General features: G+C 58.8%; 4 protein-coding genes and 2 non-coding genes across 10 annotated transcripts in view; 1 reads left to right on the forward strand and 5 right to left on the reverse strand.

The window, feature by feature from the left end:
* Positions 1-3318: 3318 nt before the first annotated feature.
* On the reverse strand, positions 3319-5861 carry RPL23A (ribosomal protein L23a). Its single transcript, XM_054210028.1, has 5 exons — positions 5759-5861; positions 5099-5279; positions 4605-4781; positions 4128-4197; positions 3319-3384 (listed from the first exon to the last, which is right to left on the reverse strand). Exons 1-5 carry the CDS (start codon positions 5781-5783, stop codon positions 3370-3372), a joined length of 468 nt encoding a protein of 155 aa, XP_054066003.1. The 5' UTR covers positions 5784-5861; the 3' UTR covers positions 3319-3369.
* Positions 4272-4339, reverse strand: LOC128913210 (small nucleolar RNA SNORD42). The gene has a single exon (XR_008467874.1). It is a non-coding gene; the product is annotated as a small nucleolar RNA SNORD42 (small nucleolar RNA).
* On the reverse strand, positions 4854-4926 carry LOC128913211 (small nucleolar RNA Z17). Its single transcript, XR_008467875.1, has one exon. It is a non-coding gene; the product is annotated as a small nucleolar RNA Z17 (small nucleolar RNA).
* A 297-nt stretch (positions 5862-6158) lies between the features above and the next one.
* RAB34 (RAB34, member RAS oncogene family) lies at positions 6159-9276 on the forward strand. 3 transcript variants are annotated; one of them, XM_054208947.1, is made up of 11 exons: positions 6159-6224; positions 6925-7041; positions 7133-7224; positions 7611-7676; positions 7920-8021; positions 8112-8176; positions 8265-8316; positions 8493-8574; positions 8667-8757; positions 8858-8965; positions 9061-9275. In XM_054208947.1, exons 2-11 carry the CDS (start codon positions 6988-6990, stop codon positions 9126-9128), a joined length of 780 nt encoding a protein of 259 aa, XP_054064922.1. In that variant the 5' UTR covers positions 6159-6224; positions 6925-6987; the 3' UTR covers positions 9129-9275. The 3 variants fall into 3 exon arrangements, with proteins under 3 accessions (XP_054064922.1, XP_054064924.1, XP_054064923.1); XM_054208948.1 differs by having other exon boundaries at positions 6165-6217; XM_054208949.1 differs by lacking the exon at positions 7611-7676 and having other exon boundaries at positions 9061-9276.
* Positions 9277-9357: 81 nt separating this feature from the next.
* LOC128912642 (adenine phosphoribosyltransferase-like) lies at positions 9358-10832 on the reverse strand. Its single transcript, XM_054208950.1, has 6 exons — positions 10784-10832; positions 10500-10649; positions 10244-10337; positions 10018-10164; positions 9810-9905; positions 9358-9694 (listed from the first exon to the last, which is right to left on the reverse strand). Exons 2-6 carry the CDS (start codon positions 10620-10622, stop codon positions 9567-9569), a joined length of 588 nt encoding a protein of 195 aa, XP_054064925.1. The 5' UTR covers positions 10623-10649; positions 10784-10832; the 3' UTR covers positions 9358-9566.
* A 5971-nt stretch (positions 10833-16803) lies between these two features.
* The window catches only part of SUPT6H (SPT6 homolog, histone chaperone and transcription elongation factor), a 30319-nt gene continuing 19631 nt past the window's right edge, over positions 16804-27491 (reverse strand). For all 3 annotated transcript variants that reach the window (XM_054208651.1, XM_054208649.1, XM_054208650.1), the window contains 13 exons: positions 26576-26783; positions 25970-26117; positions 25570-25712; positions 24657-24797; positions 23393-23588; positions 23019-23257; positions 22609-22722; positions 21989-22113; positions 21385-21497; positions 20896-20973; positions 20641-20807; positions 19076-19263; positions 16804-18894 (listed from right to left, as the gene is read on the reverse strand). In XM_054208651.1, coding sequence (XP_054064626.1) covers positions 18708-18894; positions 19076-19263; positions 20641-20807; positions 20896-20973; positions 21385-21497; positions 21989-22113; positions 22609-22722; positions 23019-23257; positions 23393-23588; positions 24657-24797; positions 25570-25712; positions 25970-26117; positions 26576-26783 — 2047 coding nt within the window. In that variant the 3' untranslated portion in view covers positions 16804-18707. The remainder of the gene's footprint in view (positions 18895-19075; positions 19264-20640; positions 20808-20895; positions 20974-21384; positions 21498-21988; positions 22114-22608; positions 22723-23018; positions 23258-23392; positions 23589-24656; positions 24798-25569; positions 25713-25969; positions 26118-26575; positions 26784-27491) is intronic.

The raw sequence follows: 27491 nt of genomic DNA on the forward strand, positions 1-27491 counted from the left end.
CATGGGAAAGGCTGTGCCGCCATTCCCAGCAAAGGGCTGGCGGTCCTCAGGGAGGGAGGGCACATTTCTGCCACTTGCTATTTCTAGGGACCCTCTGGGGATGCCCTCAAGCCTGCTGGGTCCTACCAGCCCAGCTGCATCATGCTGAGCCTTGAATAGCCAGACCCTGTCCCTCCCCACGGATGGCTCGCGCTCTGCTCCTTCCTCCTCGCTCATCGGCTCTTCCAGAGACCCAGGGCTGTGTAGGGAGCAGGGGAAGGGAGCCAGGAGAGGTATGGAGCCTTGCTGCAGTCCCTGACCTGCCTGTCTCCGGCCTGGCGGCGAGGTGGCTGGCAGGGCTGCGTGACTCACCCGGCAGCCACGTGAAGTGGAGCTGGCATGGGAAAACCGTTTGAGGCCACGGGCTTTTCCTGGAAGACTGCTGCATGTTCGCATCCCCCCCGGAGCGACCTCCACCGGCACAGCGCAGCTCCAGCCCCCTGCGAAAGTGCTGGACCCTCTCCTGCAGCGGCAGGACCAAGCTGCCCCCAGCAGCCCCCCCAGAGAGGTGGGAGGAGAGAGGGGGGTTCGGTTCCCCCCGGGGGAGCAGGGCTAGAACCGGCCCAGCCGGTCCTGCAGAGCACCAGAGCATTGGGAAGGCAAATCCTGCTCCGGGATCATACCAGACTGGCAGAGAGCAGTGGGGTTTAGAGGGACTCCTGCCCAGCCCCTGCTCCGGGGCAGGATCCATCCTACCAACCCTACCGCCAGCCCAGCTCAGGCAGAGACAGGCGCTGCAGTTGAAATAAACTGGTGATTAAGTGGAAGCAGTGGGGGGAGATCTCCCTCCCTCCCTCCAGAGAGCCGGGAAACACCCCAAGGAGCTGGGATCCTGCCAGTGCTCCCCGGCACACACCGCCGCCACCGTGACGGGCGCAAGGGGTGCGTGCCGGGAACAGCCTGGCAGCCAGAGCGGAGATGTGATACTCGGGACGCTGCGTGGGCAGGGAACTGCGCCAGCTTCAAACCCGCTGCCTCGCCCTGTCCTCGCTCAAAGCGGAGCTCAGTCCCGGCAGGGCACAGCCTTACCCTCAGCAGCACATCTCGAGGGCTACGCATCTTCCCAGCCACGGCTTAAACCCTGTCGCCTCTGTACACCGACTCCATCTGCAAATACCCCACACAATCAGCCCAAATCTTAGTTTCTTCTCACCCAGATCACCATGCTTTTCCCCTTCTTGCCTGCATGGAGCAGACATGGCTCTGCCCCAGCAGGCCGCAGGCTCGGGGGTACCAGCCCACGCTCCAACGGCCCTTCCAGCAGCATGGAAGGGTCAGGCATGACAAAGCTTCCCAAAACAAGGAGCCTAACTCCTGCCCTGGCTTCCAGCTGGAGCATCTCCCAGCAGCGCTGGCTAGGATGGGGCAGCTGTGGGTCGGGCTGGCTGCCAGCCCCGGAGCGAGAGGTAAGCGTGGGGAAGTGAAGTGCCAGAAGGCAGCAGCCGCTGAGCTAAGTTGAGGCAGGGTCAGGGCAGACTGCAAGTCATGCTGATGTGAAATCCCTCCCCAGCCTCCACACTGCAGCACGTACCTGCACACAGAGCCCCGCCTGCAGCGGCTCATCCCCTTCCCCAGCTGCGCCCAGGCCAAGGGCAAGAGTTGGGTTGATGCCCTCAGATGATGCCAGCAGAACATCAGGCCCAACCCCGGGAGGGAGCCAGGCTGTCCCAGGTCTTCCCACCACCCATCTCCCAGCAGGAAAAGCTGCCTGTTTTTCAGCCTCATCTGTCCCCGCACAACTTGCCAACAGCCCTGGCCCTCTGAGTTTCAAGCCCCTGACCCAGGCTTGGACAGGGCGAGGGGTGAGAGCCCAGGTTCTGGCCTGTGCCCAGGGTGCAACAGAGCTCTGCGCAGCACCCACGGATCAGGAGGGACCAGCACCCAGGGAAGCAGCAGTTTCTCACCCCTTGCAGCAGACAGGCAGCATCTCCTGCCTCCCCTCCCAGCCGAGCATCCCACAGGGCCCAGAAAGAAAGGGGGTGCTTCCAGGCAGCCCCACATCCAACCCCAGTTTCAGAAGCAGGCTGGCAGCCCCTAAGGCGAGCACATGGACTGCGATGCCCAGAGCCTCTGTCCTTGGAGAGGGCAAGGGTGCGATGGCAGCTGGCCTCTCCGCACCACCACCACAGCCCCCGGTCCTCCCACACGTACAGCCTGCCCGGTGCCTCCGCATCACCCTCCCATCGCAGGCAGCTTGCCATGTACCCAGCAGATCCAGACAGACTTCACCACCTGTGAGCCGCAGGCAAAGAGTCTCAAGCCAAGGGCCACACGACCCAGCACAGATCTCCACCCCACAGCCCCGAAAAGCAGCAGCAATCAGGACAACTCCTCCTTTCTATCATCACCTTCACAAACCACCACCCCAGGAACCCACCACCCTCTTCAAGAGGCTCGAAGGAACCGTGTCCCACCGCCCAAGAGCTCAATTACCCCAATCAACATTTGGTCACAGCTTTTACCATCTCAGTTAGGTGTAACTACATACTTAAGATCAAGTACCCCCGAAGGCTTATCTGTACTTCGCCTCCATTCCCTGCCCACCCAGCACTCCACACTCTTGTGACTCTCCAAGCGCTCTGAAAAGCTGGTTTAATCTACAAATTTGAGGAAGCAAAACACCGCTGAGGCAGCAACAGCAGCTAGTTTGGGAACAGCCCTGCTGAGGGTTGTGAACCCCGTGAGGTTACAGGCAACACAACCAGGAACAGCGTCAGGGAACTCAGGCTGCGATTCGCATGCTGCAGCATTGAGGAGTAGGGATGGTGTCAGAAAAAAACCACAAAGCCCCTGCGCCAGCATTAGCTTGAGGACCTTGTCAAGTGAAGCTTTGCAGCATCAGCAAACAGCTGATACGCTGGGAAAAATGGTGTGACACTCAGCTTGTGCCAGATGTGAACCATAAACAGGTTTTTGTTGTGGTTCCTACCTACCTCCTGGGCACTCATCAGCCTGTGGTATGCTCCAGAAGGAAACTATGTAGGACACGAAGAACACTGATCACAAACACATGCTAATTACAGGGGGCAACAAAATGCAGGATACCAGAGGTCTCGGGTAAGCAGAAATATTTGAGATTTGGGGCAGTGTCACCTCATGTTTGCTGACAACCAGGGGAGGGACCCTTGCGGAGCAGTCGGCTCTGCCCGCCTAGTACCAGGCTACAGTAGGCAGGAGGGATGGAGGGAGGAAGCCCTTTACTGAAAGGAAGCGCCAGAAGTTTCCTGGGCACTCTCTTTCACACAGGCCATGCTGTCACAAAACACAAGAGCCCCTCAGTGGTGTCACAGGGTTTATTATCCTGTCTGTACAGTCCTCAGTAGACGCAGTTTAGATGATTCCAATCTGGAAAGAAGCAAAGCATGTTAAAACAGATGTTACGGTGGCAGAAAGGCACAACCTCCACCACAAGCCACCACTGCCGGGGCTGCATCTCCCCAGGATTCCTGTCCTCCAAGGTGCCTTCCTCCCAGACCTGCCCGAGTACCTTACACAACCGCTTCAAACATTTACTCCTTGGTGGCCCCTGTGCTAGTCCACAGCCACATTCCCCTGCTCCAATACGTACCACCGCTGCCTCCTGTCTGCCTCAGCCCCATCGAGGACTAAACTGCCTGCTGCTTCCAGCCACCTGTACGGCACAAGGCCCTCCTTCACCCAGGCCGGCAGCACAGCAATGCCCCAGAATAATTTCCCCCATTAAATGAGCTGCCAACAGCACTAGCCAAGAACACCATTAGGACAAACGCTGCGTCAACCCAGAAGCTGCAGGGCAGTTTCTGCATCCTCCCCAATAATGCTCTGGAGCTCCTGTAGTCCTGTGGAGTGGAGCCCCTCCCTGGTGGGGTTGAAGAACAGCAGCAACTCTCTCTCTCTCTCTAACTTTTCCCACCTAACTTCATGATCTCCCAGGCAGAATTGTGTTTTGCTAGGCAACGCGGCCTTGTTTCTGAACACTTGGATCCTGTCTAACTACAAGGACACTCCACAGTGCTTGAAGCACAAGTACCTCACCTGTACTCCCGGAAGAACAGACGGCACAGGAGATAGAAGACAAAGGGAGCTGCAAAGTTTCAAAGATTTCTCACCTTGTTGGCTACATCCAGCGCATCGTAATCTGGAGCCAGTCGGACATAAGCCTTCTTCTCCCCATCAGGCCTAGAAAGAAACAGGAGACATCAGTACAGAGGCAACAACTTCTCCCACCTGCTCCACTCTCCTTTTATAGCAGTGTGCATCAGTGGTTCCTTTGGAAACATCACTTTACTCAGTGGTAAAAAAATGTTCACATCATTTGCACAAGACTCCCTGGGGTTAGAAGAGCTCGCCGATGAAGCCAACCCCCCGGTCTGCCAACGTTTACCACTTCCCCTAAGATGTGCTCAGTCACAAGCTGCATTTCTCAAAACTTTAACACTGAAAGCGCTTCAGAGTTTAATCCCACACCTCCTGAGAGTACCCACAACTGCTGAAACTCACACGTGTTCCCATGTTCTGCCAAAAGCCACTCCGGGCTCTTGAAGCATCTCACACCCACCAGTGACATATTTTTCCCCTCTTCTCACCTAATCAATGTGTTGACCTTGGCCACATCAATATCATACAGCTTCTTGACAGCCTGTTTGATCTGGTGCTTGTTTGCCTTGACATCGACGATGAAAACCAGAGTATTGTTATCCTCTATCTTCTTCATTGCTGACTCTGTGGTCAAAGGGAACTTGATAATGGCATAATGGTCCAGCCTGCAGGAGAGAGACCCTGTGGTTAACAGGAGGCTGGCAGAAGCTGTCCCTGCACTCAGAGGCTTTCTTTGGGGTGCATCAGTTGGAATAAAAGTTCTAATCATGAACTCTCAGGCTTTGGTCGCATGAAATCATCACCTGCACCCCCAACACCCACCACTCTGCCACCGTGTGGGCTCAGCTCCCAAGGCAGCACACTGGCAAGGTGTCACCCTGGGACCTGCAGTGAGACACAGGTACCCACAGGAGCCCACACATGGGGTTGCCTCCACCCCACAAGCCTTGCAGCAGGGCAGAGCCCAACACCCCACACGTACTTGTTTCTCCGTGGGGCGCTTTTACGGGGGTACTTGGGCTGCCGGTGCAGTCGCAGGGTCTTGGGCCTGCGGAAGGTGGGCGATGTGCGGATCTTCTTCTTCTTGTGACTGTGTACCCCCTTCAGGACGGCCTTCTTGGCCTTCAGCGCCTTAGCCTTCGCCTCTGTCTTCGGAGGCACAGCTATAACGACAGCTCAGTCAGGACAAGTAGGTTCTGCAGGACCAGTATGCTCCCCTGGCTGCCCCAACGGGCCACGGCTTCTCCTGCCACGCAACTCAATGAACACCACCTCCCCAAGCGGTCCATGGTCTCATCCCGCCAAGACCAACCCCATAATGCCCAATGCGCTTGACGTTTCCCCCTCCCCGCCTCTAAACAAACCTCGCGCCTCACCAGCGAGGGAACTCGTTTCCTCCCCACCACCCTCACTCCCCCCAGAGTCCGAGGGGGGCCCACCCTCCCTCAGACAACCGCGCTGGGCCCGCCGCCGCAGGCCTCCCCACGTGCCCGCGGCCGAGCATCGGGCTCCAAACCTCCCTCACCCCCCACACCGCTCAGCCCGCACCCCTCCCCCGGCCTACACCCGCACCCCGGGGGACACCACAGCACGATATTCCCCCGCTCCCGCCCACACAGACCCCGCCGCCCCCAACCCTCACCCTCCTTCTTCGCCTTGGGCGCCATCTTGTCCAGGCGGAAGCCGAAAGGGGCCTCCTGCCCCGCACCGCAGGGCCTTATATCCCCAAATCTCGCGAGACATCCCAGCTCCAACTCTCGCGATGCCTCGGGGAACGCCGGGAATGGTAGTACCCCCTAGCAGCCTCCTCTGCGCATGCGCAGATGCGCCGCCATCACCCCGCAAGGCCTCATGGGAGTTGTAGTCCTGAGCGCCGCGCCACCCCCCACCCGCCCCGACGGCGGGGGATCGGGATGAGCCCCGGTGTCTGGGGAGATTATCGGGGTCCCGTCGGGTGGGAAGCAACGCAGTGGCCCAGCCCCGGAGGAACCGGCGTCCTGGCCCCTCCCCCGCCCCCGAAGGGGGGACGGGGGAGGGGCCAGGACGCCGGTTCCTCCGGGGCTGGGCGTGCAGCGCCGAGCACCGCTACCGGAGCCGGGAGGTTCGCGGTAACACACACCCCACCCCCCACCCCCCCCCCCCCCATATTCCCCCGCGGAGGGGACTTGGCCGAGGAGCGGGATGCAGTGGGGGGGACGTGCTTTTGGGGGGGCGGTGGGGGACAGGCACACGGGGGGGGAGCGGTAGGACACGGGGAGGGTGGGAGACGGGGACAAGCACAGGAGGGGACGTGGGGAGCCGTGAGACACGGGGACAGCCGTGGGGATGGGCGGGACACCGATACGGGCACGCTCGGGGAGACGGGGACGGAGGTGGGGGACATGGGGAGAGCCACGCTCGGGGATGTGGGGGACCGGTGGGACATGGGGACAGCCGTGCGCTGGGATGCTACACCCGGGACGTGGGGACATGGGGACAGCGGTACCCGGGGGTGCAGGGACGTGGCGATGGATGGGGACAGCCATACCCTGGGGATGCCACGCTCGGGATGTGGGGACGGCTGGGACAAGGGGACAGGCGTGCACAGGGATGTAGGGATGGCTGGGACATGGGGACGGCTGGGACACATGGACAGCTGCACCCCAGGGTGTGGGGACAACCACATTTGGGGACTTTGGGGTGACTGGGACATGGGGACAGCCATGCTTGGGGACACCGGGACAGCCGTGTTCCGGGATGCTGTGCATGGGGACGTGGGGACAGCTGGGACATGGGGACATCGCCACTCCCTGCTCCCTCTGTCCCCAGGCTTTGCGGTGGCTCTCGTCCGGTCCCCGCTCACCCCGGCCACCCAGGCGGCCCCGCGGGACGATGAACGTGCTGGCTCCGGTCCGCAGGGACAGGGTCATCGCCGACCTGCCCCCGGTGAGCAGGCAGGGGGGACAAGCACCGGTCTAGGGGTGGCCTTGCCGAGCCCCGTGCTCACACCGGTGTCCCCTCTTTGTCCCCCCACCAGTGTTTTCGGAAGGAGGCCGCCCTGCACGCCCGCCCCGCCTTCCACCCCACGGTGGCCAGCGCTTGCCAGGAGCAGCGGACGGGCACCGTGGGGTGAGTCCGGGCGGTGATTTGGGGACCTCAGGGTTGGGGGATGAAGGTGACGAGGGTCCCACGGCCCCACCGGCCCCGGGTGGGGGTCCCCGGCGCGGGCGCCGCGTGGCTGCCGGCGCTGCCCGTGTGCCGAGCCCTGCGTCACGGCGCAGGAATGCAGCGCGGGGGGAAGGCGGGGGTCCGGGCTGCGGCTGGCGGTGGGGTGGGAGAGACGGGCTGCAGGGCGCTGCTGGACACGGGGTGGGGGGTGGGGGGGCTGCGGGGTGACACCCCCACACATCGCCACCCCACGAACCCCCCTGCCCGTGGGGCTGGCCGGGGGAGGGGGGCAGACGGGGAGCCCCCCCCAGCCCCGTTGAGCGGCCGTGCGTCCCCCTGCCCTGCAGGTTCAAGATCTCCAAGATCATCGTGGTGGGGGACCTCTCGGTGGGGAAGACCTGCCTGATCAACCGGTAACAGGAACACCCCCCCCCACCCCGGAGAGATTCTTGGGGGCGGGTGGGGGGCAAGGGAAGAGACACTCCCCCCCCCCCGCAAAAAGGGCAGCAGCACCTTGGGCTGAGCTGGGCTCCAGCTGGACTCTGGTGCTGGGCATCTCCCCATCTCCTGGCGTGGGGGGCGCTGAGCCCCCAGGGGTGGGGTCTGTGGGGGGGCAGTCTGGGGGCTGCTGACACCCGTCTGTTCCCCCCCCCCAGCTTTTGCAAAGACACCTTCGATAAGAACTACAAGGCGACCATCGGGGTGGATTTCGAGATGGAGCGGTTCGAGGTGCTGGGGGTGCCCTTCAGCCTGCAGCTGTGAGTAGGTGACAGTGTCCCCCCCGCTGCCCCCTGCGCACCCCTGCGGCCCCCCCGCCTCACCTCCCGTACCCCCCCACCTCCTTCAAGGTGGGACACGGCCGGCCAGGAGCGCTTCAAGTGCATCGCCTCCACCTACTACCGGGGAGCGCAAGGTGAGGTCCCCACCATGTCCCACCACACCGCGGGGACACACCGTCTGTCCCCGTCCCCATCTCACTCCTCCTTTCCCCCCCTCCCCAGCCATCGTGATCGTCTTCGACGTCAACGACGTGGCATCCCTGGAGCACACGCGGTAGGTGACACGTGGCCAAGGGCCTCGGGTGGGACTGGGGACAAGGGCGGGGGGGGTGGTGGGGCTGGATGGAGAGGTGGGAGCCAGGCAGGAGGACACATGGCTGCTGGCGACGCTGCGGTGCGCGAGCAAGAGGGCAGTGCTCGGCCACCGGCTGGTGACAGTGGCCCCCGCAGGCAGTGGCTGGCTGATGCCCTGAAGGAGAACGACCCATCCAACGTCATCCTCTTCTTGGTGGGCTCCAAGAAGGACCTGAGCGTGAGTGTGTCCCCCCTTCCCATGGGCTCCCTGCGCCCCGGTTGGGGGGGGTCGTCCCCGCCACCCGCCCACCCCCCCGGCTCGGTTGGCAGACGCCGGCGCAGTACAGCCTGATGGAGAAGGATGCTCTGAAGGTGGCCCAGGAGATGCAGGCGGAGTATTGGGCTGTCTCCTCGCTCACCGGTGGGTCCCTGGCCGGGTGGGGGGGGCGGGGGGAGGAATGCGGACCCCCACTGTCCGTCCGGCTGAGGGGACGCTGAGGGGGTGTCGTCCCGCGGGGCAGGGGAGAACGTGCGGGATTTCTTCTTCCGCGTGGCGGCACTGACCTTCGAGGGCAGCGTGCTGGCCGAGCTGGAGCGCAGCAGTGCCCGCAAGATCGGCGACACCGTGCGTGAGTACCCCCGGCCGGCCCCGCGCGGGTGCCCCCCAACCTTACCCCCCCCCCCTCTACCCTCCCCCCCCCCTCCCACCCCTCTGTCCCCCCAGGCATCAGCAGCAACGAGAGCGACCTGTACCTGTCGGCACCCCGCAAGAAACCCAAGTGCTGCCAGTGAGGCCCCCCCTGGCTGCGCTCACACCTCTGGACCAAAGAGGGGTGGCCCCGGCCCCCCCGGCCCCCCCACCTGCCCAGGCACCCACAGCCGGGGCGGGCAGGAGCGCCCGTGCGGCTGCCTTAGCTATGCAAACCCAGGTACCGCTTGCAGGGGGAGATGCCCCCGGGCTCCCGTTTTTCTTAATAAAACTTTTTTTATGCTTTTTAAGAAAAGCGTGAGGCTGGGGGGTCAGGGATGGCTGCGGCTCCCCCTGCCCCCCAAGCAGCCCCCCAGGCTTGCGGGCCGGCGGGAGGATGGAGCCATGGGAGGGGTGAGCGTCTTGGCTAGGGTGAAAGCCAAACTGGGTGGGGGATGCCCTGGGGCATCCCTGCCCCGAAGAGCTGGCAGCCCTGCGCCCCGCGGGGGGGACACGGGGCGGGGGGGGGTGGCAGCCCCATGTCAGTCCCAGCCGAACTGGTGGCGGTCGAAGCGGGGCTGCAGGATGGGGGGGACGCAGTGGGCACACTTGTAGCGCTCCCGGATCCACCGCCCGCCCTCGCTGTCCTCGATGCAGATGGCGGCAACACCTGCGGGACAAGGCCGGGGGGACGCTCAGCGACCAACTGCCGCGGGGTATGGGGACAACGCTCCCACTGCAGCCACGGGTGCACCCCGGGGTGCCCCTGTACCCCCCCCTCCTACCTGCCACGACCCCCCCCAGCCGCTCCACCAGCTGGATGGCCGCTCGCATGGTGCCCCCGGTTTCCACCCACTGGTCCACCAGGAGGATGCGCAGACCTGGGAGGGGGCAGAGGCTGCGGCTGAGTGCCCGGTGCCCGCGGTGGCAGCGCACACACCACCCCCCCACCCCCCCCTCCCCCCCGTTAATGGGGGCACCCCGCTGTCTCACCCGGCGAGATGGCATCAGTGCGGACCTCCATCACCTTCTCTCGGCCCGAGTAGTCGGTGTAGGGCTGCGCCAGCGTCTGCACGCAGAGGTGCCCGGCTTTGCGGATGGCCAGGAAGCCTTTCTGCAGCACGGCGGCGGTGGCAGCACCTGGAGGCGGGCACGGCACCGTCAGGTCCGCCGGGGGATGAGGGATGGCTACCCTGGGCTCACCCACATCCCCGCTCACCCAGGATGAAGCCCATGGCGTCGATACCGGCCACCATGTCGATGGGGTCTCCCTGGAAGGGCTGCAGCAGGTCGCCCACGCAGTCCTGCAGGCCCTGGGGAGAGAGCGGAGGTGCTGGGTGCCTGCAGCCCATCGTGGCCACCTGCAGCCCGTGGGCCGGTGCCCGTGGGCACGGTCGGGTGCCCTGAGGGCCCCGCAGAGCTGCAGCCCACCCGGCCACCCCTGCGGGTGCCCTCCAGCCCCGGGTGCTGTGTACTTGCGGGTGGCAGTAGAGCCGGGAGGGGTCCAGCCAGGCGTAGTTGCGACCCTTGACGTTGGGGGCCATCAGCGCCAGGTACCAGCCCTTCTCTCGGGTGGTGGGGACGTGGCACAGGTCCATGCGCGGGGACCACTGGCGCTGCGAGCACTGAGCATGTAACTGGGGTGAGATTCCCCACCTGCAGGGCTCCCCGCGGCTCGATGCCCCCCACCTTCCCCATCCGCCCCCCACTCCCGAGGTGGGCACCCTGGGATCCCAGCGCGCCCGGGTCGGCTCCGTACCTGGGTGCCGGCGGCGAGGCTGAGCCGAGCGGGACCGTCACGGGGAGCGTCACAGACAGCAACAGCTGAGAGGGGGCAGCCACCGCGGCGCTGGGCCCCCGCCAGCACCCTCGGCCAGCCGGGACCTGGGCTGGTGCCAGGCGGGGACGGCAATGTGTCCCCACCAGGCTCTGCTGTCCCAGCCAAGCGGTTGCGTGGTGGGGAGCACCGGGGCTGGGGCGTCCCCAGCACCCAGCCGCCTGCACCAGCGGTGCCTGGGAGCGGTGCGGGCGGCGCGGTGCCCTTGGCACCCTGTGGATGGAAGGGTCAGCAAGGCAGGGTGATGCTCAGGGGGCAGCCCCGTGGTCTTTGGGGTCTTGGGCAGCGCAAAGGAACTTCTGAGGCCACGCATGTCCCCGTTGGAGTGTCCAGGCACTGTCCTGCCCTGCTGAGTGCTGGCTCCTTGGCCACCCAGTGTACCGGAGCCGTGTCCAGATTGCCAATGGGCTTCGTGGCCGGGGAGCCAGCCAAGGGGGCGAGCCCTGGCAGCCGCGCTGGGAGCTGCCAGGCGCCTGTGGGCTGCCAGCCCCGGCTGGGCACGGAGCACTGGGGCTGCCCCTGTGAAAGGCACCGCGGGGCATCCATGGAAAGGGGACATGGGGCCACAGCAGTGGGAGAGGGATATGGGGCCAGAGCCATGGTATGGGGACATAAGGCCACAGGGAGCATCCATGGGATGGGGCACGAGGCCACAGGCAGCATCTCTAGGATGGGACATGGGGCTGCAGGCAGCATCTGTGGGATGGGGACACATGATGGGCAGGGAGCGTCCGTGGGAAGGGAGAGGGGGCTGCAGGGAGCACACGTGGGATGGGACATGGGGCTGCAGAGAGCACCCGTGGGATGGGGACATGGGGCAGCAGGGAGCATCCATGGGATGGGGGCACGGGGCTGCAGAGAGCACCCGTGGGATGGGGGCACGGGGCAGCAGGGAGCATCCATAGGATAGGGCACGGGGCTGTAGGGAGCATCCATGGGATGGGGACATGGGGCTGCAGGGAGCATCCATGGGATGGGGACACAGGGCTGCAGGGAGCATCCATGGGCCGGGATGTGGGGCTGCAGGGAGCATCCATGGGATGGGACACGGGGCTGTAGGGAGCATCCATGGGATGGGGACACGGGGCTGCAGGGAGCATCCATGCGATGGGACACGGGGCTGTAGGGAGCATCCATGGGACGGGGACACGGGGCTGCAGGGAGCATCCATGGGATGGGGGCACGGGGCTGCAGAGAGCACCTGTGGGATGGGGGCACGGGGCAGCAGGGAGCATCCATAGGATAGGGCACAGGGCTGTAGGGAGCATCCATAGGATAGGGCACGGGGCTGTAGGGAGCATCCATGGGATGGGGACACGGGGCTGCAGGGAACATCCATGGGATGGGGACACGGGGCTGCAGGGAGCATCCATGGGCCGGGATGTGGGGCTGTAGGGAGCATCCATGCGATGGGGACACGGGGCTGCAGGGAGCATCCATGGGCCGGGATGTGGGGCTGCAGGGAGCATCCATGCGATGGGACACGGGGCTGCAGGGAGCATCCATGGGATGGGGACACGGGGCTGCAGGGAGCATCCATGGGATGGGGACACGGGGCTGTAGGGAGCATCCATGGGACGGGGACACGGGGCTGTAGGGAGCATCCATAGGATAGGGCACGGGGCTGTAGGGAGCATCCATGGGATGGGGCCACGGGGCTGCAGGGAACATCCATGGGATGGGGACACGGGGCTGCAGGGAGCATCCATGGGATGGGGCACAGGGCTGTAGGGAGCATCCATAGGATAGGGCACGGGGCTGTAGGGAGCATCCATGGGATGGGGACACGGGGCTGTAGGGAGCATCCATGGGATGGGGACACGGGGCTGCAGGGAGCATCCATGGGATGGGGACACGGGGCTGCAGGGAGCATCCATGGGCCGGGATGTGGGGCTGCAGGGAGCATCCATGGGACGGGGACACGGGGCTGCAGGGAGCATCCATGGGATGGGGACACGGGGCTGCAGGGAGCATCCATGGGCCGGGATGTGGGGCTGCAGGGAGCATCCATGGGACGGGGACACGGGGCTGCAGGGAGCATCCTTGTCCCGTCGGGGTCCGCTCGGGGCCGGGGCCGGGGCCGTGGGGGGGCCGGCGCGTCACGGGGCGGGCGCGTTGGTGCCGGCTCGTTACCGGCCCCGGCACATCACCCCACCGGCTGCCACAGCAACGGGGCCCGGCCCCACCGGGAGGGGTAACCCCTTCCCCGCGGGCTGCGGGGCCCGGGGGGAGCGGCGGCGGCTGCGGGGAGCGGCTCCAGCAGCCCGGGCTCGGCGGGACCCTCCGCACGGGGCCGTGCCGAGCCCCCCCGCCGGGGCGGGATGCGCGGGGCTATAAGGCGGGCTCACGGCGGCGGGTTGCGCGGTGCCATGTGCGCCCCGGGGCTGCTCTGCCGCCTCCTTCTCCTCCTCCTCCTCCTCCTCCTGCTGGCAGCCGCCCCCGGAGCGGCCCCCGGCACCGGAGCGGCCCCGCCGGGACGACCCCGTGCCCGCCGTGGGCTCACCTACCCCGGGACGCTGTGGTGCGGTGCGGGCAGCAATGCGGATGCCTACGAGCAGCTGGGTAAGGGCGGCCGGGCTGCTGCTACCTGTACCCCCTTCCCATCCCTTCCCTTCCTTTCCCAACCCATCCTATCCTTTCCTAACCCTTCCCATCCTATCCTTTCCCATCCCATCCTTTCCCATCCCTTCCCTTCCCATCCCATCCTTTCCCATCCCATCCTTTCCCATCCTATCCTTTCCCATCCTACCCTTTCCCATCACTTCCCTTCCCATCCCATATCCTTTCCTATCCCTTCCCTTCCCAACCCATCCTTTCCCACCCCATCCTTTCCTATCCCTTCCCAACCCATCCTTTCCCATCCCATCCTTTCCCATTCTATCCCTTCCTATCCCTTCCCTTCCCAACCCATCCTTTCCCATCCTATCCAATTCTTTCCTATCCCTTCCCTTCCCATCCTTTCTCATCCCTTCCTTTTCTATCCCATCCCATCTTTCCCTTCCCTTCCCTCCCCTTCCCTCCCCTTCCCATCCCATCCCCAGTCCTGTGCTGCTTCACCCTGTCCCAGTCCCCATCCCAGTGCTGAGTCAATCCCCATCAATCCTAGTCCAGTCCCATCCCAGTGCTGGTCCACTCCTGTCCCCGTCCCCGTGGCTAGTTCAGTCGCTGTTGGTCCCAGTCCAGACCCCACCCCAGTGCTGGTCCAGCCCCAGCCCACCGGTTCACCTCTGTCTAGTGCCCATCGCAGGGCTGGTCCACCCTGGTCCCCACACTGGTCCCCTCATTGTCCCCACCCTGGTGCTGGTCCAGTCCTGATTCACTCTGTCCCCAGCCTGGTCCCTGGCCCATCCTGCTCCCATTCTGCTCCCCATCGCGGTGCTGGTCCAACCTAGTGCACTATCCTGATCCCAGTCCCTGTCCTGATCCCATCCTAGTCCCTCTCTTGGTCCTGGTCCCCATCCTGATCCCAGTCTCATCCCCACTGGTGCAGCCCCAGTCCCCATCCCAGTGCTGGTCCAACCTAGTGCACTATCCTGATCCCAGTCCCTGTCCTGATCCCATCCTAGTCCCTCTCTTGGTCCTGGTCCCCATCCTGATCCCAGTCTCATCCCCACTGGTGCAGCCCCAGTCCCCATCCCAGTGCCAGCCTTGTCCAAGTGCCGCTCCAGTCCCAGCCCCTGCCCAACCCAGCCTGATCCCGGTCCTGTATCAGTCCGATCTAGTTCGGATCCCAGTCTTAGCCCAGTTCAGCCCTGACCCCAACCCCATCTAGCCCCAGCGGAGCCCGCAGCCCTGCCTGCATCCCATCCCTTCCCTGCAGGGGAACACCGGGACACGGACCGGTGCTGCCGGGACCATGACCACTGCCAGCACGTCATCCACCCCTTCACCGCCCGCTACGGGTACCGCAACCTGCGCTGGCACACCATCAGCCACTGCGACTGCGACCGCCGGTGAGCAGCCCTGTGCCCAGCTGTGCCCCACAGCATCCCTCCATCCCGGGGTGGGGGGCAGGATTTCCCCAGCCCCTCCGTCCCCCCTCACCCCCCGGCTGTGCCCCGTGGCAGGTTGAAGGAGTGCCTGCGGCGGGTGAACGACACGGCCTCGCGGGTGGTGGGACAGGCCTTCTTCAACGTCATCCAGGTGCCCTGCTTCGAGTTCGCCTACAAGGAGGAGTGCGTGGAGCCCTACCTCTACGTCTGGTGAGTGTCCCCCCCACCGCGGGGACTGCCACCCCCCCGCCCAGGGCTCGCCTCACCCCCCCCGCCTCCTCGCTCTCTGCAGGTGCAAGGCGTACAACACGGTGGCCATCGCGGTGCCCAGGGAGCCGGTGCTGTATGAGTTTGGTGGGGAGCTGATCGACCGGGCAGCGAGACCTGGGGGGGTCCCTCTGAGCCCCCCGTGGAGCAGCACGGGCGGAGGAGCCGTCCCCGCAGACCATCGCGCCCGGCCCAAGGCAGCCAAGAAAGAGAGGAAGGGGAAGAAGAAAGACAAGAAAAAGAAGGGGAAAGGTCTGAAAAAGAAAGGCCCTTCCGAAAATGGGGAGCTCAGCCATCCCGCAGCCGCTCTCTCCGTGGGGCAGGACCCACGGGCCCCACTGCCGGACTTGGGCGAAACGGCCAACGCCGTCCTGAGCGACGCCCTGGCGCGGGAGAGCTTGGGTGGGGAGCCATCCCTGGCCCCCCCATCCCCGGTCCCCACCGCCAGCGGGAAGAGGAGGAGGAAGGAGAGGAACAGAAAGAAGAGGCGGAAAAGCCAAGCTGAGGCCGAGCCTGGACGAGACCTGCGGCCATGACTCCCCCCGGCGCGGGTCTCGGCTGCGTAATAAAGTTGGTGGCTGGAGCAGATGGCACAGCCTCAGCCCCGTCTCTCTCCGTGGGGAGGAGGGATCGCACCGGGGGGAGGAAGGGGGGGCAGCTTCCAGGAGAAATCCCAGGGACGATCCCACTTGCAGGGCTGCGGGAGGGGAACACCTGGAGGCGGGTGGGTATCGAGCGGGTTTGAGCTGTTCCTCACCGCTCCCACCGTCTCGTGTCACCTTCCTGGGCACGGGGGACAGCGAGCCGCTGCTCTGGCCGGAGACGCAACCCCCGTCCCCACACCGGCGCAGGGCAGAGCCCTGGTTTTAGCTCCCCCTAAAAGATGGTTGCCACAGACGGCTGAGCTCCAGGCTCCCCAGGGGTGTATTTCTCTGGAGGACCAGCTAACGAATTGCACCATCCCGGCTCCCTCCTCTGCTTAACCCGCCGCCTTTCCCCAGGCTGGGAGAAGCAGGCTGCTGCCACACCGGCACCCACTCCTTCTCCAGCCCCCAGCAATGGCAGCGGGGCCTGCTCCGGGAGGAGCGGTGACCTCGTCCCTCCCCGGAGGCTCCTCAAAAGCCACACAAGAGCTCTCTGGAGTGGGACAATAGCAGCTTTCTCAGCCCTGGGACAAAGGCAGATGCTGCCGTGTCCCTGCCTGGCGATCGCAGCCCGACTCGCTGATTAACGGGGCTCCTGTGGTGAAGAGTTGGAGGGCAGCGCCCAGAGACAGGGCACGGCCCCCAGCTCCTGAGCAAAGAGGGTGGCTTGGCACGGCATGCCCTCTCCTACCCGGCGAGGCCGGTAGGAAGATCTTCCCCCACCAGCACCAAATTCCATAATTAGAAAAAGCTGGAGCGATAGGAGCCGAGTGCTGTCTCCTGTTTTGCCATGACACAGCCTTGGGAGACCAGAGAGCACCAAAGAGCAGAGCTGCCCCGTGCAAGCCCCACCATTCCCGGAGAAGTGTGTGGTGCAATCCCAAATCCCTGAAATAAGCGGACCACGAGAGCCCAGGGGGGAAATACCAAGGTCGTAACCAGGCATCCGCACCCTCCGGAGCACTGCTAATGGGTGCAAAGTCCTTGCGACAATCACAGTGTCACCGCGGGAAGCAGAGACATGTGGCATGCGGGCAGCTTCCCAAAAGTAGAATTTTTATTGACAGTAAGGGAAAACTAAAAACAAAGACAGCCAAAAAAGGAGCCGACAACGCACAACTCGCTCCTCCCCGTAGGGGTCTGACACATCCCTGGTAGAGGAGCTGCTCCCAGTCAAATTCCCGTCATACAGAGGTTCATAAAATAAAAAAATAGCGTAATGTTAGTACACCTGCAACCTACGGCAGCCGTGGGCCCCGGAGCACGGTCCGTCCCGTCCCGTGCAGTTGCAGGGGAGGAACAGGACTGTGTCAGCCCCCCCCAGTACTGCCAGGAGGAACAGGACTGTGTCAGCCCCCCCAGCACTGCCCAGGAGATGAGGAGATGGCTTCACAGTCGCATTTCTCTGTGGAAAGAGCTTTGCTTTGCTTTGTCTCCCGGGTTGCTGCCATTCTTCAGGAGCATTTACATGCAAAAAAAGAGCTTTGTTTCTTAAGATCTGCTGTTCTTGCTCATTTCCTAGCGGGAGGAGGCTAACCAGGAGCACTTGGAAGGAACAAAGACTCTGCTTCCATAGAAAATCCCTACTAACAAAGCCGGAGAGAGGAAAGTGTGTGCAGCGGGAACTTTCCAGTTCAGAAATGGCTCTCAGCGCTGGCAGCGGCTCTGCAATACTGCAGCGGGCTGTTTCTGACATGACCAAAGTTATCTACACTGTCTGCCCCCGCTCCCAGGCCCCCCAGTACCTCTCCCAGCCAGTGAGAGACGCGGGTCTCCAGGAGGTGCCCAGGATGTCACCGTGATGTCTCTATATGATGCATTCAAAACAAAACATTATTCTTTATCAGCTCAACAGCAATCAGCTTCTCTGTGAAAGTTTCAGCACACAGAGGGCAACTCCAAGCACCAAAGGAAGAAGGAGCATCGACTTTCACCACTGAACTCTGTTTCTAAGCGAATCCATTGCTAAGAGGGCAGGCAGGCAGCGCACAACGCAGGCAGGAAACCTCTCAACTAGCGTTCGGTAGAAACACTGGTATTTATTTACCCCTCTTGGTTATAACTGGGCAGGGTTAAGCGGATACGGAGGAGGATGCCATGCGCTCCCGGCCGCTTTGCATTCCCCACCATAGGAGCAGCTGCTCTCACATCGTTTTTAGCCCACGTGTCTGTCCCGTGCTCGGGAAAGCTGCCGTTGGCTGGCGTTTTGTTTCGCAGTCTGATTAAAAAAAAAAAATAAAATCAAAACTAAATAAATATTGTTCCAAAAGAAGCCAGAGGAAAGAGCAAGCCTTTGGTACCAACAGCTGCCTTTCTCTCCGGCAGGACCCCGAGCCCCAGAGCTGCTGTGCCAGAGCCCTGTGAACACAGCTGGGGGTCAGCACAGACTCCCCAGAGCCTGTTACACATGAAAACACAGAGCAAAAGACAACAGAAACTTTCTGAGAACTCTGGTTTGCTTGTCACAACCCCCATGACTTTGCTTTATGCTCTCAGGATAAGGAGAGGTGACGGTCAGGGGCTGGGAGAATCCAAATGGAAGAGGCTCACTCCAGGCTGATGGTCTGCGCTTTCAGCTACGCTTGCTTCCTAGTCTTCGCGGTGAAAGCAGACTGCTGTGCATGTACAAGGACAGACTCGTTTGACCTCATAATTACTTTGCCGAACTTCCGAAGTGGTGAACCAGGGCCTGGAACGCAGAGGCCGCTGCAGTGTCCCTTCCTATGATATATTTATATATATATAGTATGTATATTTAGACCAGCCCTGTCAAGTCTATTAATTTGCTCAGGTGCATGTCACCAAGAGTCATTTCCCACCATCTCACGACGTATAATAACAGGAGTTATGTGGCTGAGGGAAGGGAAGTTGTTCTCAACTGTTCACTCTCCCTTCCCCTTCCTAGAGAAGGGAGCGGAGGGTAGGGGTCAGGTCCAGCACGGCCTATCGATCCATCTCATCCAGCAGTGGCGTGGCGTCCCCAGCGATGGACATGGGCGTGCTCTCGATCATGGGGCTAGGAGACGGGCGAGGAGTCAACCTTTGCTTCTGTTTCCTCCGTTCAGCCTCCTTCTCCTGGAGCCACTGCTCGGCCATCTTCCCCCAGTCGATCGCAGCGTGACTGTTGGTCCTGCAACGACACGGGCAGAAAGTGAGTCCCGCTAGCGGGACACCTTCCCTGCCCTCCCTCCACGAGAATCCCATTTGGGAAGGTGAGAGGCAACCCCACCACGCTGATTCCACAAAAATCAACAAAAGCAATCAAGACGGGACACAGACGGATACATGCACCCGGCGCCAGAGTCACTCACTTTGGCTGCTGCCTCTGCCTGGAGCTGGACGATGGCTGTGACTGCGTCTGGGACTGGGTGGACTGGGGTGTGGTGTTGGCCTGGAGCTGGTACTGGGGTGTTGTAATCGGCTGGCTGGGGGTAGTGTAGGAGTAACTGGGGGTCATCAGAGGGGTGGCCACCGGTTGCTGTGCTGGAGTCGTGAAGACCTGTAGAGAACAGATACTGTTAGGGGACAGAGGGCAAACCCTGCTGGGCTGGGTCTGGCATGCTCTCGTTGCCCTACTTGCCCGGGAGGCTGGTGCCCACCCTTGCTGCACACTCCCAGCCTCCTGCTGGAGCCCCTCATCTGGGCAAGGAGAGGTTTGCGGTGACCGTTGCCCAGGGAATGGGGGGCTGAGCAGCAAGAGGAGCGAGACCCTGCTGAGTACAGACATTTGGTGCCCTGAAAGCCCCCGATCGCCCACCCAACCTGGGCCAGCACAGCCTGCCTGCCTTGTTCACCCCACACAGGGTACAAGGGGAGATCCTTAAACCAAGCAAAGGTAAGGGCCACAAAAGATGGGCACAAGAGACACTTGGGGCAAGCTAGCAGCAATGACGTCCTGCAGTGGGGATGAAGAACAGATGAATTCTTCCCCTGTGGGCTGCAGAGATGGTGCAGCAGCTCCCGAGATGGCTCCCTCCCACACCTCAAGCTGGCTGGCTCACTGTTTGTCCAATGGAGCACTTAAGTCTGTTTGCCTCCTGCTGTTCACCTCCTTTTTCCTTCAGATTGTCTTGACAATTAATACATTGGGTTATCCAGAATCCCTGCCTATCCCCAGCTCAGCATTACTGTGCCAAACTCCGTGAAAGCCTCCCAAGGCACTCTAAAAGAGGATTACTCTTCTCTGCAAGCGTTGTCTTGCAGCACCTCTTCATTAGGTGTCTCTAACAGCTGGGTGCGTTTTTTGTAGCCAGGCACCTCAGTCCTGCAGCTGGATTTAGCCTCAGGATCAGATGGGGAGCTGGGAGCAGGGGCTGGGAGGAGGTACACACCAGCACACACGAGGAAAAGCTTCAGCATGAGCCAAAACTGTCCAATTCCATCTTACTCCCTGCAAAGCCTCTGGGTGTTCGGTCAGGCTGAGGTGTTCGCCTGCCGGTGCTGCTTGGAGATTAGCACGCTGATCTGAAAAGCCCTGCAAACTCAGCGCATAGTTTCACAGCTAATCTCTTCCACTGGCAGCTCACGTTGCCAATTCAGAGACACAATCAGAAGGTTGTGCGCCCTCACCGCTGGATCCCACCTCTCCACCCTGCCACATTCCTTGGGGGGCAGACCGATTTGCTACTTTCTTCAACCCTCCCCAGAGCAGGGCTGTGTTACGTGCCTCATTTCCTCAGCCACAGGAGGTAAGAAGAAACCCGGTCCAAGAATCCAGCCAGGCTCCCCTGTGCAGCACCACAGGTACACAACGAGGACTGGATGATCCCCGGCAACGAGAAACTCTTAGGCTCCCAGTGGAGCCCCCACAAGATGGTTTCTAGCAGCAAGGAGAAGCCACGCAGCACCAGCTCTCAGAAATTTAAGTGACTCTTACGTGGTACGCGCTGCTGCCGCCTCCGCTGCCTCCATAGCCATACTGACTGGTTGCCCACTGCGCAGGGGTGGCATTTGGGTTCTGTCCCTGGCCTGTCACAGCAGCGATGGCACTGAACATCTGGGAGGTCATGTTCTGCGGTAGAGCGTTCACTGCACGGGTCAGGTCTGCAAGAAAGACCCATTGCGTTAGACAAAGCAGAGTCCGGAAAAGGAGCTCCCATCCCGATTCCAACCAGGAAAGGCCTGCACTGACCTGCCAGGTTAATGTTAGCTGGAGTAGCATTAATGGAGGCTGGAGTCCTGGTCCGACTGCTACTGCTGGGGGTAATACCTACATAAAACATAAACCAAGAGGGATAGATTAGTTCTCCCAGAAGAGCAGCTATTGACCTGAAACTCAGAATTTGAAAAAAAAATGCAGGCAACGCCTGTCCGGGCAAGATGCTATTTTAGCATCGACTCGTGTATGAGGGTTGTATGGTGGGGAAGGCTAAGGGAGAGGAAAGGGACAAGCCCAGCCTTTGCCTCATGGCCTGCTTGGCTGAAAGATTAACTCTCAGGGAGCTCTCAATGGGTCTGTGGAAGCCAAGCACTTGGGCATTGCTTTGAAACTTCCCACTTGTAGAAAATCCTAGGACATATTTCAGGGATAAAGAACATGTAGTTGTCCTTTACTAACAGCCCCTACAGCGTGACACTTACGAAACAAACAGTTGAGGTACTCAGGTTTTGGGGCGCTCACCTGGAACAGGGTCCTGATAATGATCCTTAAACCATCGGAAGAGCCCGTTAACGGTAGGGAAGACCTGGCCCCGGTAGCGGAATCCTTCTGGTGTCACCGTCACATACTCTATCCTGTGAGGAGCAGTGAATACAGGAGAGCACAAGAGATGAGAGGCTGCTTCAGAGCCATACCTGCCACTGTACGGCACCCTCACACCAACAGGCCACAGTCAGAACAGGTAAGACCTACACACTCAGGCGATGGCCGTGGTGATACTGAACAGATAGACCTACCCAAGCCACGTTCTTTTTTTTTCCAAATAAACGCTCCCGAATACCATGCCTTTCCATGCAAATTCTGTCAATCATTGCCTATAACCCAGTGATACCCCCAGCACAGGGCAGTACCGCTTGTGGCAGCCAGCTGGTTAGAAAGACGGGAGTCTCCTGGGTGAGATTTACTCCTAGACATGGGTCCTCTACTGTCAAGGGGCCAAACCCTGCTAAGGGGAGGCATGACTTACGGGGATACTGACAGAGACACAAGAAAAACTGGCAGCAATAAGTTGAGGTGTGGTACTGGCAGTATTCAGCTGCAGCTGCCGGGCTTGCCTCTCACTTACCTTGGTTTGCCTCGAGGCTGGTATCCCAAGAGGAATTTGCCAGGTAGATCTTTACAGGCACTGATAAAGTAGGGAATAAACGTTGGCTTCTCTTTCTTGGTCTTTATCAGCAGCTCTTCCAGCTTCTAATTACAGAGAGGAAGGCGGGGGGAAGAGAAATGCTCAAGGAGAGCCTGCATTTTTAGCAACACACAGAGCCTACAGATATCTCCCTCCGTGCTGCAGACAGCCCTTTTTTCCCCACAGCCCTGATGCCAGCAATCCAACAAGGACCAATATTTCTGCATAGTGTTGGTGCACAAATGTCACCAGGTGACAGAAAGCCAATACTCTCCTGTCAGTGACATTTGCTGGCAGGGCAACCCTCTGCTGCTCTGGCACACCGCTGTAGCACACCACACTCCCATGTCCTAACTCCACTGCTCCCAGACAGAATCCCCCTGAGATCTACAGCTGGAAAGTGACTGCCAAGCCCCAAGCAACAAGAGAAAGATCTGAGAGCTCAGTCCAGCAGCAGCTCATGCCAGACTCAAAGAGTTTAAGACTATCCTGAGACAAAGAAACTTATACTACGCTCCTTTATCTCCCACACAAGCTACCGCAGCCTGGGACAGGCTCACCTTCTTGTCTCCACCGTTGCAGTCCTGGTAGTATTTGTGATTCAACAGGTCTCTGGCAAAAGAAGCCATTGGTTGGACATAGCGAGCAACAATTTCATCCAGGTCTTCAAACTCCTTTGAACAAACACATTTAAAGAGGTATTTAGGATGCATGATAGGGAACTCTGATTCTAGCATACAGCTCTCAGTCATACATTCTGCACAGCAAGGCTGGATGCTTTATGAAGAGAAAAATTTAAAAAAAAAAAAAAAAAAAAAAAAAAAAAGAGTTGAGTATTGTCTAAGAATCCGGGATCTGCAGTATAAGTTACTCTCCAACAACCTGAAAGCAGCTGTGCCAACCTGTCTCTGCCAAATAAGTACTTCTTACCCACCAACTCCTTGGCAGGCATGCTCTGCAAGGCTCTTACCTCTGTGTTAATCCAAAGTGTGGAGCCAAGGCTGAAGGCATTCTCCTTGCCCTCTTCTCGGACATCCACATGCTGGTAAATGCCATCGTTCACCTTCCAGGTGACAGTCAGGTGGTTCTCCCCTTTGCTACTGGGCCGAATAATCACATCCCCTTGGTCCATGGTCTCCATCATCTTCTCAGCTTGCTTGAAGCTAATGTTGTGGAATGATGGGTGAGCAATTACTCTCTTGATGTACGCTAGAGGACAAAGAGGAGTGTTTAGGCTTCCAAGAGGAACTGCTTTATTCCAATTCCATGTCTAATTGTGCTTATTCTCCTGAAGCACTCTGGGAAGGCCGGCATTACGAGGGAGAGAAAAAACGAGAGACTCACTTGTCCGCTGCTGCTTTCTCTTCAGGTCTTCTTCCTGTTTGTGATCTGCTGCCTCAGAATCAAAGTCGTAGTAAGTGTCTTTAGGCAGCTTCCACTCATTGTTCTTATCCATCAGGTCTGAGGTCCTGCAGGTCAGGTCTGCACTGAACTTCTCAATGTCGATCTTCATAATCCTGCAGTGAACGGTCATTCCCACCTACAGGAGAGGGGCAGGCAAAGCCGATCAGCAGGTTTGGCTGATACACCAGCCCCCCTGCGCTACGGAGCAATCTGTGCGGGGTCACACTGCCGGTAAGGAGGTACAAATTACCTCACCTACTTCAGAATGATACAACCTTTGAAAGTGATCCCCAAGATGACTAGAATCAAGAGAGATTAAAGGAAAAATGGGCAGTTCTCCAGCGCATCTAGAACCTATGCCCCATACCACACAGCAAACTGCATGTCTGGAGGCTGAAGACAATTAAGTTTGCTATTTCACATATCTCTAACAATATGAGCAGCAAATCTGGACTTCACAATGTGCAAGAAAGCAGTTAAGTCCGTTCAGAAACAGAGTGGAAGTCACCCAAAGGACTGCTCTAATTAAATGGGAAACAGAAAATACCGCCACAAAAACGGCAATGTCCTACTCCAGTTAACCATGCTGAAGTTAATGACACTCCAATGAAATGCTGAGAGACCTCTGAGCTTACAGGATTATCCATCACCTGCATGGCCTGTCAGGGGGACCCCAAAAGACAGCAAAGATGTTAAATCTCTATTGTAACATGTGATAAAAATATGATCCTCTTTCTTTCGGAACCCCCAATCCCTGTCCTGAGCAAGAGCAGTAACTCCGATGGCCTCTGCAAATGAATTGAGGCAGAAGAAAAAAAGCTATGAGAGAAGGAAAAGTGACCCTTGCGTATCTAACAGCAGTTCCGTGAACTCTTTAGAAAGCCAGAAACAAAGGGCAGCTCTGCATTAGAATGCCTTCTGGTCTCCTAAACCCAGACTTTAGCCAGACTATAATAAATCCTCCCGCAGTGCAACATGTTAACTGATTAACATGGTTTCCACCAGCTGCCAAGAGAGATTTGCACTGTGGGAAAAGGACACTAACCAGTACCTGACCTCGCTGCTGATTTAAAGTCCTTAAATGAATATAAGGTTTGAAAAGTCATTTAGGGAACAGTGTTATTAACCAAATTCTGGATCTCTGGTATTGCCTCCAGGCTCTTCCAGTTCTTGCTGGATATGTGAAAATCCACTGCTTTCATACCTTCACTCTTTCTTCTGGTCGCTTGACCACCTTATCACTAAGAAACTTCGTTGGGATGAAGCCAGCGACGCCATTATCCAGACGTGTCTTCACTCCAATGGCCTGACCCGGGCAGGAACCGCTGTCAAAATGGTTCCAGACCTTGAATAAGGCAAAAGTAAAAGTCATTCAGCATGGAAACAAAATAGCCCCGGCAGCTCACACTCAACCAAGTCTAAAAGCTGTGTCAGCAAATTGGTGCAGCCAGCAGAGACATGTGGAAGGGCAGGGGACAGAGGACTTCAATGAATGCTACCCAGTAATGCAATCTTCCTACTTCAGTTCTGCTCAGCTTATGGGGCTTTGCAACCAGGAAGGTCAGAACATTTTTAGACCCTGAACACAAGCCTGCAGCTAGGGCTGGTTTCTAATGAACGCTATAGGGTTTTAAAGTCACGGATTATCAAGGCTGGAATTCAGCAATGTTTAGAAGAGACCTAAAGTACAGCTGCCTTAAGCAGCAGGGAGGCCAGATAAGTTCTTAAAATTGAGCAGGTGGCAGAACAAGCTTCTGTTCTCAGGTGTCACGGGCAGTTTCTCTGCATAAAACACAATCCTAGACCACAAACAAGCCTGCTTTATGTATTTGCAAAGAACTGGACAGCTTAGCCCCAGGTCCGTGTCACTCCTAGCCCAGTTTGCTAAAATCCATAATGTAGCCATAAAGGATGTGTCAAAACTACACTGAAACAATTAGTCAAAAGTGGAACAAATTACATTTGTGGTCAAAGGTCACATTCAGGTTGGGATCCTGGGGCACTGCAGATGCCATCTTGGCTCTGATACCTTGTCTCCCAAGAACCCTACAAAACGCTCAAGCCTGCCGACAGCAGACTCCTGACAAAGGCAGACCCATTAGGAGAAGCCTCCCCACCTCGCTGAGCTCTGGAAAGTTATCCTGCTGACAGAAAGGACACTGCCAAAGGCCAGTTTCATCATTCCGTATTGCCTGGTCGTAGCTTTCTCCTTGTGGCCGCCTGTGGGCTATGCCAGTCACATTGCAGATGATCATTTTACCTGTGGTGTGATGGGAGAGGAGAAGGAAAGAAAGAAAAACTGAAAGCTAATAACAGGGCTGGGCAGTTCCCTCAATCCCTCAAGGCAGTTGTACTTGACGGTGTAAGGAGCCTACCCAAGTACTTTAAAAGCTGCTTCACACACATGCAAACATTGCACCATCTCAACATGACTCTCACCAAGATCCCTCTCCCCACATTTACACATCCTAAGTCAACTTAGGATGACAGAAACCAAGGATGTAAATAGGGATGTACCTATGTAAAAAGTCTCTGGAGTTTCTTTGGTCAGCATATTGAAGACCTCTTCTGTGTTTGGAGAACGGTACGGGGTTCTCAGGTCCTTGTACCTGCAGCTTAATTCAGCTCGAATGTCATATAAAGTGATATGCTTGTCGCCGTAGCCCTGTGTGGTATTCAAAGGTTACAAAGCCATGAGTAGCAGGAAGAAGGTGAACACAAAATCCAGTGTAAGTTATTAAAGAGCTCAAGGAACTTATCAAACAGCAAATTTAAAAGAAGAGGAATGCACAAGGTACTACCAAACTGTGGAACTCAGTTACAGGATGCTGAGGTCGTCAAAAGTACTGATATGTTCAGGAAAAAGTTAGATCAGTTCAGGGAGGACAGCTTAAACGGTCTAATTACTGTCTCCTGCCTCCTTCCTCCCTCTGCCCCAAGCATTTACCACATGCCGTTGTCAGACACTGAATACTCATCATGGCTGTTTATACATTTTACAACAGCAACAGCTAAATGCTCAGCTCCTAAAAAGGAGAAGGGTCACCAGCTATAAAACTTAAGGCTCTGAGCTGGACAGTAGAGCTTCCCCTCTGTTTCTCAGCACCAGGAACCTCAGTGCACCTGTCTTTCCAGTTCTTCAGCAAAGGCATCGAGATCCAGGTCTTTCAGACGCTCGGGGTTTTCTAAGATCTCCTCTAGAGCTCCTGCGGGATTAGCGTCCTCTGCCGACTCGTCATATTCTAAGGCATCCACTGCCATTTTTCTTGCCCATTCGTAGGTTTCAGGATGGACCCTAGACCCATCCAGGACTTCGATGTAGGAATCGGTACTGAAATAAAATCAAAGCAATGTTCAGATAGGGTTCTGCAGAGTTCCAGCATCACCTCCTTCAGCTCAATAATAAATCAGGCTCTTGAGCACCACTACTGACCGTGTGGCTGCTTTGCCACCGCTGCCCTCAGTGGAACAAACTACTTTAAAAATTACACAATGAATTCTTCACTGTTAAATCAAAAAGAGCCAAGGCAAGACATGACAAATTCCAGTCTGCAGCTCCTACACGGCAAAGATACAGCCAGGCATTTTGGATGCTATCTAGATTTGATCGCTCTGCGTGCTATAGCTGCTCTATGAACACAAAGCTTTTTACAGTTTCTCTCCTCACACAAATTAAGCGTTGCCAACTGGCAGTGCAGCCATCTGCATCCAGCTGTTTGGAGGAATTTACACTTTGCCCCCTGCACGTCTGGCATTTGTATCCTGCAAGAAGCAGGCACCTAGCGGGGCTGGATCACTCAGCGTAAAGATTCAGCCAGGTGTCCTTTCTCAGTCTGCTTTTCACAGGCAAAAAAGGATGATGTGTGAGCGCTAGCAAAAGCACGTTTCCAACAGGCGACCCTTTTGTGCAAAGCAGGCAGCTAGAGACTTAGAAACTAGGTTACCACCGTCCTCCAAACACACATCTCTCGTTTAGTTACCAGTAACCTAATGCTCTACAAACCTCCCAGTATTGCTACTGGTTTAAGAGGAAGCTAAT

The sequence above is a fragment of the Rissa tridactyla genome, chromosome 7, assembly GCF_028500815.1.
Source record: "Rissa tridactyla isolate bRisTri1 chromosome 7, bRisTri1.patW.cur.20221130, whole genome shotgun sequence".
Lineage (NCBI taxonomy): Eukaryota > Metazoa > Chordata > Aves > Charadriiformes > Laridae > Rissa > Rissa tridactyla.

Bases quoted from the DNA above. Each gene is read 5' to 3' on its own strand.
- RPL23A (XM_054210028.1), bottom strand. From the start codon at position 5,783: ATGGCGCCCAAGGCGAAGAAGGAGG. The intron at 4,782-5,098 runs GTACGTGTGGGG...TCTCTCCTGCAG, and splicing joins AGCGCCCCACGGAGAAACAA to GCTGGACCATTATGCCATTA. The intron at 4,198-4,604 runs GTGAGAAGAGGG...GTTTCTTTCTAG, and splicing joins AAGGTCAACACATTGATTAG to GCCTGATGGGGAGAAGAAGG.
- RAB34 (XM_054208947.1), top strand. From the start codon at position 6,988: ATGAACGTGCTGGCTCCGGTCCGCAGGGACAGGGTCATCGCCGACCTG. The intron at 8,317-8,492 runs GTAGGTGACACG...TGGCCCCCGCAG, and splicing joins GCATCCCTGGAGCACACGCG to GCAGTGGCTGGCTGATGCCC. The intron at 8,575-8,666 runs GTGAGTGTGTCC...CTCGGTTGGCAG, and splicing joins GCTCCAAGAAGGACCTGAGC to ACGCCGGCGCAGTACAGCCT.
- LOC128912642 (XM_054208950.1), bottom strand. From the start codon at position 10,622: ATGGACCTGTGCCACGTCCCCACCACCCGAGAGAAGGGCTGGTACCTG. The intron at 10,165-10,243 runs GTGAGCGGGGAT...GCCCGCCTCCAG, and splicing joins CGCCATGGGCTTCATCCTGG to GTGCTGCCACCGCCGCCGTG. The intron at 9,695-9,809 runs GTAGGAGGGGGG...CTTGTCCCGCAG, and splicing joins GCTGGGGGGGGTCGTGGCAG to GTGTTGCCGCCATCTGCATC.